Genomic DNA, 11,487 nt, shown 5'->3' with positions numbered 1-11,487 from the left:
AAAACAAAGCTCGTTTGCATCATATGCCTCAGTGTAAAGCTGAGCAATCTATGCTAAGAGTGGTAGCTCCAACTTTAAGTGTGGTAGGATAGTTCACATTTGTCTGTTTGATTGAGGATGCATTTGACAAGTTAAATCACATTTTCAAAGAGCTGCATGGAGCGCATTATGTTTTCATCCTGTAAGGGAGAAGCACAGTGGGATTAAATTAAGCATCTCTGCAAGGGAAAGTACACTGTTTGCCTCTAAGTACTGCCTCCCCCACCACTGCATAAGCCGAAAGCTCAAATACTAAGTGTTTGCAAATATAAATATCATCCTATCCATTTTCCATATAGATAAATATGGAGAGCCCATTTTACATTTTGTTGAGTCTGCAGGCTTTAAATATTTCATTTGAATCTTACTTGGTGTTAATAGAGACTGTTTCTCAAATTGGAATGCCAGAATGGAAACTAGAGAGGCGCCGAGGGTAAGACCAAAAATAAGTGAGCAAATGCAAATTCTGGCATTCCAAGTAGATCGCAGGCCAAGTCACAGAGACTTGTACGTGTAGAAGGAAACAGGGTTTGTGTGTGAACTAAGAGCCAACTCCATTCAGGACTGGAGGTTGGGGCTTGGGAGACATCTCTATAGTCCTTTCACTCTCTCTTTAGGTCTGTTAGGGCTAAATCTGTAGGGCCTTTAGGCACCTTTAAAAATGGCCTCTCAGTGCCAGAGAAGGGATTGTTTGAGAGCCACCTTGGGCCAGTGGCTGTGTTCAATTTAGCATGTTCCTTAGAAACCAGGGGACAGACTTTGGGCATTACAGGGGCACTTGGAGATTGTGAATGGCACTTGGTGAGCTGTTTACAGTAAAATGGTAAATAGTAGCTAAACGTGTGCTGACTTCTGGTCCTAGAAGCCAAGGAACAGCATCAGCAGGTTAATGTCACCAAGTTGACGCTCTTAAAGGCTACCACATTGAAATACGAGTTGAGAAACAACCAGTCACCAAGAAAGGGAAAGTATGTCAGTTTGAAAATCAAAAGAGAAAAGCTAAAATATCAACAAACTTCATTGTCTCAATATTTATTTAAATGTATTTATTCTTAATTGTGGCTCTACCCATGCATCAAGTCAAATCATTTTAGATAAGTTAAAACTGGTATCCCACCAGATAATGGAAAACCACTTGGATTTCTCCTCTGCATTTTCTGCTCTTTATTTTTTTATGACTGGAGACCAATCCTGGTTCAACCTAAGAGCCGTTTCTGGTGCTCATACATTAAAGCAATGTGTTTCCCCTGGAAACTGGATGCAGATTTGGCCTGTGATGTATACTTTGCTATCCTGGAATTCTGAGTCTATGGAGATAATACGTTATATGCTCAGTCTGGGCAGAGAGCAGTTCAAATCTCACATATGTTTTAACCCTCAGTGATGAATACTCTCTAAAGAATTTAGGAAACAAAAATGCAGTGTATGTGGAACATTCGTATGTTTAGGGCTTTCTACGTAGCTCTCCTGGGGGTAGGCACTCTATAAATGTTAATTAATTGAATTATAAACTGACCCTTGTTTTCAGAGTGGTAGGCTTCTCTCAGTGTACAAGTGGTAAGCTTAGGTCAGCTTTGTTATTTTGCTCAGTTCATGGTGGCTAGCTGACTCTACTTAGTCTGGCTATTAGAAAGCAAAAGGGATAGTTTCTTTACTACCATTACTTACTTTTTGGCAACTTTCAATGAACTCATCTATGGTAACAACTCCATCTTTATTTTTGTCCATTTTCTGTTCAGGAAGAAAAGAACAAAAAACTTTATTCAGACTTCTCCCTTGATACCCTCCCTTGATACCCTCACAGCTGAAGCTAATTAAGAGTCCACCTGCCCGTTTTACAGGGAGGCTTCAGAGCATGAGCTAGTCCTTTCTTAGTGATAAGAATTGTATGGCCAACTGCTGTTAGGCTGTTCCCTTTTCAGTAGAATGTGGTTGACCTCTAGAGTCCCTGCCCTAGAGGAGGAACTGCTTCAGAGCGTGAGCTAGTCCTTTCTTTTTTTTTTTTTTTTAATTATGATATGTTATTCACCATACAGTACATCACTAGTTTTTGATGTAGTGTTCCATGATTCATTGTTTCCATGTAACACCCAGTGCTCCATGCAATACGTGCCCTCCTGAATACTCTTCACCGGACTAGCATATCCCCCCACCCCCGTCTCCTCTGAAACCCTCAGTTTGTTTCCCGGAGTCCATGGTCTCTCATGGTTCATCTCCCCTCTGTTTCACCCCCTTTCATTTTTCCCTTCCTTCTCCTAAAGATCTCCCTGCTATTCCTTATGTTCCACAAATAAGTGAAACCATATAATTGTCTTTCACTGCTTGACTTATTTCACTTAGCATAATCTCCTCCAGTTCCATCCACGTTGATGCAAATGTTGGGTAATCATTCGTTCTGATGGCTGAGTAATATTCCATTGTATATATGGACCACATCTTGTTTATCCATTTGTCTGTTGAAGGGCATCTCAGCTCCTTCTGCAGTTTGGCTATTGTGGACAATGCTGCTATGAACGTTGGGGTGCATATGGCCCTTCTTTTCACTACATCTGTATCTTTGGGGTAAATACCCAGTAGTGCAATTGCTGGGTCATAGGGTAGCTTTATTTTTAACTTTTTAAGGAAACTCCACACTGTTTTCCAAAGTGGCTGTACCAACTGAGCTAGTCCTACCTTAGTGGTAAGAATCGTATGGGACCTCTAGAGTCCCTGCTCTAGATAAAATCTGGCCCTCTAGCTACAATAGTTCAGGCAGTTTGTGGAAACTTTAAGAGCCTTGGTTTTCTCATCTGTAAATTGAGGCTAAAGAGGATTTATAACCATAAGGATTCTTTTGAGAATTTATTGAAAATAAACACAAAAACATGCAAAACAGCAATTCCTTAGTGTTCTGTCTCAGATATAGTGAATCTTCAATAAGTGTAGTTACCAGTATTCCAATAAATTCAAAACTAAAATTACAAAATTAGTATGATGGTTCATATTCTATTGTTTTGTCCCTTTCAATAAAAGTTTTTTATTTCTTTTGCATTCCTTTGAATTATCGTAACACTTTACAGCATTAGGAAATTTACTCTTTTTCATTCCCTCTCTGACTCCTACTTGCATCCTTACCTGGAAGAATGTTTCGACATGTTGTCTAGGAGCATCTTCCTTGAGGACAGGGTATGTGCATTTACCCATCATATCGTATATTGCTTTCATTATATCAAGCATTTCCTGAAAAGTAAAAGGCACTCACATGAGGCTGCATGTGCTGTATGAAGAAACCACTCTGACAGATTATTCCTACTCCATTTCAAATTTTTTTTTTTTGTAATTTTTCATTAAGTGCCTTTTGGTTGTCCCAGAGGAAAAGCCAACAGTTTTGTGCCTTAAAAGCAGCAGGGTCAGAATATAAGAATTAAGTCTGATGTTGGTTTCAGAATGAAGTAAATTCCTACATATCCAAGATGATCAGTAAAGGAATATTCTGGTTTAATGTTTGGATTTCCAAACATTCCAGACTTCCTATAGACTTATCTTTGTTTTATTGAGTTATTATATATCTTATATGTTGATTATCAGTTTCCTTTTACTGAAAATGAACTCCATATCATGAGCATTATACTAAACTAACTGATAAGTTTCAAAACTTATTAGGATTTTCCTTGTTTTTTCCTAGTATGGCTTTAAATGAAAAAATTACACATGTAGATTAGTCAAAATAGGATGTATGACTCTGGGAAATCCCTTGAAATTTAATTTTTTAATTAAAACAAAATCTAGTTTTTGACTTGTCATTTTCAATCAGAGTAAAAATAATATCTAATTATTCAGACATTCAAATTTATTGTTTCACATTTGCTTCCTTCATATTGAAATTTCCATATAAAAGCCTAGATTAAGTTGATAATACAGATGTAATATACATTTACTTTTGAGAGTATTCAATTCTCTTATTAATGATAAAGTAGTTTATAGTTTATAAATCATAGGTAAAACATTTTAAGATGTTTTGAGTTTAGATAAGTAGCAAGAAGTTTGTCTGACTTCGGCAGAATTCATGAAATGTGTTGTGTAAGACGAGCATGTTCGTGTTAAACATAGAGATGGAAAGGGATTGAAGGGCCAAGAGGTACCTAATATTCCTGAGGCATCGAGTACTAAATATTTCCTGTATTACTGTCCACCAGTTACAAGAGGCACTGACTACTCAGAATATGCTCAGTACGCATAAACAATATTCATGGGGTCTTCAGCCACCCATTGGGGAGAAATATTCTGGCCCCATGTATCTTCTCAAAAAACACAAAACCTATGGCCTCTGATCAGGTAATTGCCACACTATACCTGTGGTCGGTGCACTTGTCCCTATGTCTAATTGAGCAAGGTCAGGTCATTGGCCCAGGGTACCTTTTGTTTGAGGGGCCTCATGCTCAAATCTCAACTTCGGGGAAAGCAAGTGAGTCAGTGAGAAAGGACATATGAACATAGAGCATCCCCCAGGATTCCTGTAATGTCTCAACTCCATTTGGACCCTACCCTAAATTTGTTAACTTATCCCATCCCTTTCCTCTTGTCACTGTGTGGTTTAATAAACCATTTCCTATGAGCTTCTTAATTTGGTCTGTGGGCCTTTTTTCTTGGATAGCCTGCCTGGCAGTGTTTGGGGGCCACACCACTTCCCTCAGGTCATGTTCTACACAGTATAGGTCATTGCACAGTCTCTGTAATTTTAAAATTGTATCTGTTTCCACATTATATTGGAAGAAAAAAGGTCACGGGCCGAATATTCGAGCATGGTTTGTATACATTTTCTTCCTGATTCCAACCACAGTCTTTATCCAATTTACGGTATTTCTTTGAATGTCATTAGGAAACAGGGGTACAATCCTTACGTGTTTTATATTTACTTTGAAGATGCACCAGAAACTATTCCTATCCATTGAAAGCTTTTTATTAGAGTATTTCACCACCACCACATAAAATGCTTTAGATTTCCTAAAAACACAACTTTCAAATGAATAATTTCAATTGTTCAGCATTTTAAAGTTAAAAAAAATGGAAACAGCCCAAAGGAGAGTTGTGCTGGTGAGGCATTTCTTACTTCTTTAGTGATGTAGCCATCTTTATTTATGTCGTACAAGTTAAATGCCCAGTTGAGTTTTTCTTGAACTGTCCCCCGGAGCAAAATGGAAAGACCTTTGATGAAATCCTAAAAAGAAATAAATGTATAATTTCATATGACATTTCTAAAAAAAAAAAAAAAGCTCGAACTGTGATAAAAGTCTCTCTCAAATGGTGGAAACAAGGGTTACAACCCTCTGGATTTTGAACCGTTATTTAGCCAGATAATTAATGTGTTCTTGATCTGTTTCTTGGAGTTCTTTGTGGGCCTAAACCACTCCTTAGCTTTAACATTCTCACCTTTGACTTGGGAACGGTGACTTAAGTCAGCTGTGGAACTGGAAATGTTACAAGGTCACACACCCAAACAGCAAGAAGATGCTCTAAGTGGCGTTGGCTCTCTACCACAACTGTGCACAATCTCTTTGACTGAAGAGGATCTGATAACACCGTATCTTACAAAATACAAGGACATACATAGCATACTTCCCATGAAAAAGATCTGCTAACAAGAAATATGGTCTGTCTTTAAGGTATGGGCCAACTGTAACCATTACTTAGAAATCAAGTTATAACACACATGGGGGCAGTGGTTAAGAGCATGGAGCTGGAAGCCAGACTGCCTGACCTCAAATTCCAGTTATGCCACTTGATAGCTTTCTGTCCTCTGAGCTTCTAACCTCCATTTGCCTCAGTTTGCATATCTGTAGAATGGGGATTATAATTTCTACTTCTTAAAGATTTTGTGAGGATTAATAGGGTTAAGCTATAACAATGTCTAGCAAGGGCATTGGTTATGTGTTTGCCAAGTAAACGAAGCCTAGTTAGCCAGTATCATGGTTAGGCTGGTTTGACTGAATGTGATCAAATTCCTGTATATTTGTTGTCATGTGGAGCAGAGCTTACCATCACAGTGTGGTGATTCCGAGCTCACACAAATCTGATAATCCATTGTTAGATGGGGACAGAAGAGCCCAAGGGGCACGCGGAAGTGGCTTTTTGGGTGAATTTGCCTTTTCTTTCTGCATTTCTATATTCCATCATTTTATAGGTGTTTTCCTGTCCCAGTTTCTTAAGTTTAATGCTTTTGGGTTTTTTTTTTTTTCTCAGTTTGAAAAGTAGGTAATATCCACATAGTTCAAAATTTAAAAATATGTAAGATGTTTGGTGAAAAGTCTTCCGTTCCTGGACCCCAGCTACACCTTTTCTTTCTCCGTGGGCAGCTGGCATTAGTAGCTTCTTGGATTACTTCCAAGGAGTTTCTGTATGTATAGAAGTATAAGGCACATATATTCCACATCCCTTTACACAAGTAGTCTGACAAGCTGTTTTGTACTTTTTTTTCCCTCCCCACTTCACAATCTTAGAAATAATTCCAATCTTTTTCACAGTTGCGTAATATGTATGAATGTACCATAGATTATTTAACCACTCTCCCATTGATGAGTATTGAAAGATTTCCAATCTTATTAAAAACAGTGTTACAAAGAGTGACCTTATATGTACATAATTCATACTTGAGAGAAAATAGCTGTAGAATAAACACGGTATTTCTGGGTTAAAACATTTGAACATTTGTAAATTTTAGAGTTACTTACAGATTGCACCCCAAATTCCCCTTTCAAAATCTATATAGGAGAATATTTTTTATGTATAAGAATGTTATAGCTTATCAATACTATATAGTATCACACTTTGATATTTTTCAATTTCATGGAAAACTATTTCTTTCTCAGATTACTTACACTTGTATCCTAAATAAATTTGAACATTTTTTTCCCAAATGTCTCGATTTATAGAAACTCTTCACGTATTAGTGAAATTATCCCTTGTCTGTGATATGTCTTCAAGTGTTTCCTGGTTTGTCATTTCTTCTGATTTTTCTCATATTGATTTTTGCAAAGGTATTTTTTTTATTTTTATATTCTAAAATTTGTCAGTCTTTTAATTTATGTCTTTTGGTTTATGTCGTATTGAAAAGGTCTTCCCCATTTAAAGTTATAAAAAGATACTCCTGTGCTTTTTCCTACTACTTCTGAAGTTTACATTTTTACATTCAAATACTTATTCCATTTGGAATTTATCCACTATCTGGTTTCACACTATTATTTGTTACCCATCGATTTGAGATGCAAGATTTATCATAGCCTTAAATCTTTATGTATTTGTCTGTATTTCTGAAATTTCTATTTTATCTCATTAGTAAATCTGTTTATCCACCTATACTACATCAGTTCAATTATGAAAGCATTTTAGTAATTTTAACAGCTGTTAGGGCTGTTTCCTTCTGGTCAGTCTTCTTTTTCAGGTATTTTCTCTATTTTTTCTTGCTTTAATATTCCACATGAACTTTTGAATAACCTGTTGGGGTCTTCATAGAGTTTGAGGTAAATTTACAGATCAACGTTGGCAACTTATTGACAACTGCATGTTGGTGAGTCTTCCTAATCAAGACTATGAGAGACCTTGCCCTTGTCCAAGTCATTTTTGACACTGAACCTATCAGTGTTCTGCTGCTGCTGTAACAAATTACCACAGCTTTAGTGACTCCAAATAATACATGTTTATTATCTTCGAGTTCTGCAGGTCAGAAGCCTAAGACGGGTTTCACTGGGCTGGAATCAAAATGGGGGAGCACAGCGGATGTAGAGGGAGAGTTTGCTCCCTTGCCTTTTTAGCTTTTAGAGGCCACTTGCATTGTTTGGCTTGTGGCCCCTTCCTCCATCTTCGGAGCACATCACTCTAGTCTCTGCTCCTGCTGTCATATCTTTCTCTTACCCTGATCTTCCTGTTCCCTCTTACAAGGACCCCTGTGATTACATTAGACCCACTTAGGTAATCCAGGATGTTCTCCCCATCTCAAGATCCTTAATCACAGCTGCAAAGCTCCTTCTACCATGTAAGGTAAGTTCCAGAAATTAGGATGTAGACACTTTTGGCGGGCCATTATTCAGCATGCCAAACTCTGGTATGTTTTAGACCTTTTTTTTTTCTTTTCCAAATTGTTCTTTCATGTTTCTTAGTCATATTTATTTCTGTTGCTGTTATAAATGAGGTATTTTCTTCTATTACATGTTCTAAATTACTTTTGTTTGTATATACAAAGCTATATTTCTGTATAATAATTGTGTATGCTGCCAACTAACAGTGTTTCTATTGTATATGATAGTTTTTCAATTGATTCTCCTGGGTTTTTCGTGGATGCAGTCATATTAGCTGCAAATGGAGTTAATTTTACCTCTTCTTTCTAATTTTTATATTTTTAATTACTTTCTTTTTTCTAACTGTAGTGAATAATATATCCAAGACAATATTACATAATAGCAGCAGTAATAGCCATCCTTATTTTGTTACTGAATTTAATAAGACTTTCTAGTGTTTCTACTTTAAGCATGATACTGACTTTAATCATGCTAAGAAGGTGTACAATTTTCATTTTATTAAAAAAATTTATCAAGGGGCGCCTGGGTGGCTCAGTTGTTAAGCGTCTGCCTTCGGCTTGGGTCATGATCCCAGGGTCTTGGGATCAAGCCCCGAGTCAGGCTCCCTGTTCAGCACAGAGTCTGCTTCTCCCTCTCCCAACTCCCCTGCTTTGGTTTCCTCTCTAGCTGTCTCTCTGTCAAATAAATAAATAAAATCTTTTTAAAAAAATTTATCAAGAATAACAATTGACTTTCTTGCAGAAATGGAAAAGCTGATCTTCAAATTCATATGGAATTGCAAAGGACCACAAATAGCCAAAACAATATGGAAAAGAAAAAAGTTAGCTCAAACTCCAATCTCAAAACTCACTACAAATCTACAGTGCAGTACTGGCATAAGAATAGACATATAGACCAGTGCAATCACATTGGAAATCTGTAAATAAACATCTGTGACCATTGATTTTCAACAAGGGTGCCAAGACCATGCGATGGGGAAAGAATAGTGTTTTTAACAAATGGTGCTGTGACAAACAGATAACCATACCCTACCTCCCATCTTTATTCAGGGTAAAATGTAAAGTGAGAGAAAAAGAAAACTCAAGAGAAGTCCACAAAGAATTACAGCATTTGGTAGGCAGAGAGAAGAGAGGCTGGCAAGGGATCTTGAAAATAAGTTGCCAAAAAAGTATGAGAGGTCAAGTGAGTTCATTTTTGTAGAAAAGGATGGTTCATCGTGATAGAAGATGCTGCTGGGGAATGAAAAGTGTTCATTGGGTCAGCAACATGGAGGTCACGAATGACTGATGGGAGAACTTTCTGGGGAGTAGAAGCAGCAAACAATGATGGAGACTCTGTAGCAAACTCATGACTCTTGGCTGGCCACGATGATAGACAACTATATCTGAAAAGGAATATGGGATCACAGGAGAAATTTTTGAAGATGAACACTTTGATTACTGGAGGGAACAATCTATGAAGAGAAGATTACTAAAGATGTGTGTGTGAGAGAGAAGGAGGAAGTGCAAAAGGTGGGCTGGTCATTCTGAGAAGGTGGGAAGGACCCAAGTGCAGGTAGAGGGTCCGAGCTGTGGAGGGAGGAGGTGCATTTCCTCAGTTAACACGAAAGAAGGAGAACATGGTGTGGATGGCAGCAGCTGATAAGAGCGGAAAGATAGTGAGTCCCCACCTGACACCTTCAATGGATGTCATCCGCTTGGGAGTGAAGGGTGTAGCAGAAAGGGCAAGAATCTAAGATTTAAGGAAAGAAGGAGGCAGCTACATACTAGACAATCTGGTGACTTGTGCAAATTGCAGGAAGGTGTACATCCCTCAAAATACTTCATACTATTTCCTGGAAAGTTGTAATATATATAAACCTGAAATATATAACACACTATAATCAAGAGTTAATGTGTAATGTACAACTGGCAATTATAAGCTTTGGATTTTTAGAAGGCATAAAATAGTCACTGATGAGTATGGGAAGGTAGGCTTGTCAAAGATTGCTGGACAGTTTTAAAAGGCCAGATGAGGTTGGTGATTATCAATACAAACTTTATCTGTTGCTTCAAATCATGAAGTAATAGTTATGTGCTCTTAGTTGAAAAGGGGGCCTGGATACAAGGTCTTTGAAGACATGCTTAGAGCATTGGTTTTCAAAATTTAGCTTGCCACACAGTGACCTGGAGGGCCTGCTAAAACACATTGCTGGGCCCCACCTTCAGGTTTCCTGATTCATTAGGTCTAGGTTGGGGTGCAAGAATATGTATTTCTAACATATTCCAAGGGGATACTGATAATGTTGGTCCAGGAATCACACTTTGAAAACCACTGGCCTACAGAAATCATCAGTGACATTGGCCCTATCACCAAACAGAGCAGACCAGAGCAACCGTGAAAGCACTTTTAAAGTCACGTGTGGACTTCTGTTTTTTGCCTTCCTACTAAGTCCCCACTAATTCTCATTTAGTGTTTCATCCAATTCTGCAGAAGTGCTCTCCACCTCTGGCTCTAGTGATGGAGCTGTGACCTGAGCCAAGTCAAGAGGCACATATTATCCCTTTGGTTAAGGCAGCTGGATCTGTGATTGGCATACAACTGAACCCAGTCCACATCTGCTCTACATGAACAATCACCCTTGGAGCCAAGGAGCTGCTGGTATCTTTTTGTGACCATGGGAGAACCCACCCCTAGTTGTGGTCATCCTTAACTCTGGCCTCCTTGTTTCTGTGAGCCAATAAAGTCATCATATTGTTAGTATGTGATTTTCTGTTATTTGTAAACAAAAATATCCTGATTTACAAGCTGACACCTGATTCACATCTTCCTCTTAAGTACTATGTATCCCAAAACTACTTACATTAAAAGATGGCTATGGACCTTGAGCACCCCTCTGCCTTGTAATACACCATCTTGCAAGATGATATCAATAAACAGTTATTTCAAAAGAAGAATGAATAATTCCTTGTGGAAAAGGAAAATGAGAAACTCAGTGTGTCTTATGTGGTTTTTGCTCCACGCTTTTCTGAATGGTAATGGAAATCTCTCAGGCAGGAGTCACAAGGCTTTAAAACAAAACAAAACAAAACAAAACAAAACCTCTCAGAGTACTTTGCATAATTACCTTTTATCTATGAAAAAAGGTTGCATCTGTTCCCTAATGCACAAAAATAATTGGTACTGAATTCTGGTTTCCCTTCTCTTATGATCAAAGCAAAAGAAGGAAGAAGGCATAAAGATTTGACTTTATAATATCCCATCCTTGTTCAGTTGTGAGCTTTTAGGTATTTATCAGATTTTTGCTTACTGCCTTAGTTCTGATTGCTATGACAGGGACATTAGTCTTCCTCTGTCAGAGGAGGTCATCAAGAGGACATGACCACCGGTTGACCCACGAGCTGGCCCAGGCAATCCG

The 11,487-nt window shown here is 38.0% G+C and overlaps 1 protein-coding gene and 1 long non-coding RNA gene across 5 annotated transcripts in view; one reads left to right on the top strand and one right to left on the bottom strand.

Moving 5' to 3' along the window:
* Positions 1-131: 131 nt before the first annotated feature.
* Positions 132-11,487, bottom strand: part of KCNIP4 (potassium voltage-gated channel interacting protein 4) — a 524,684-nt gene continuing 513,328 nt past the window's right edge. For all 4 annotated transcript variants that reach the window (XM_008685842.1, XM_040625201.1, XM_040625202.1 and 1 more), the window contains exons 5-8: positions 5,129-5,236; positions 3,154-3,258; positions 1,708-1,770; positions 132-179 (exon numbers count right to left, since the gene is read on the bottom strand). In XM_008685842.1, coding sequence (XP_008684064.1) covers positions 132-179; positions 1,708-1,770; positions 3,154-3,258; positions 5,129-5,236 — 324 coding nt within the window. The remainder of the gene's footprint in view (positions 180-1,707; positions 1,771-3,153; positions 3,259-5,128; positions 5,237-11,487) is intronic.
* Positions 8,840-10,830, top strand: LOC121101479. Its single transcript, XR_005833471.1, has 2 exons — positions 8,840-9,601; positions 10,563-10,830. It is a non-coding gene; the product is annotated as an uncharacterized LOC121101479 (long non-coding RNA).

This window comes from Ursus maritimus, unplaced genomic scaffold, assembly GCF_017311325.1.
Source record: "Ursus maritimus isolate PB19 unplaced genomic scaffold, ASM1731132v1 scaffold_8, whole genome shotgun sequence".
NCBI lineage: Eukaryota > Metazoa > Chordata > Mammalia > Carnivora > Ursidae > Ursus > Ursus maritimus.
Note: the sequence above shows the minus strand (reverse complement) of the source record. Positions and strands in the feature narration are given on the sequence as shown.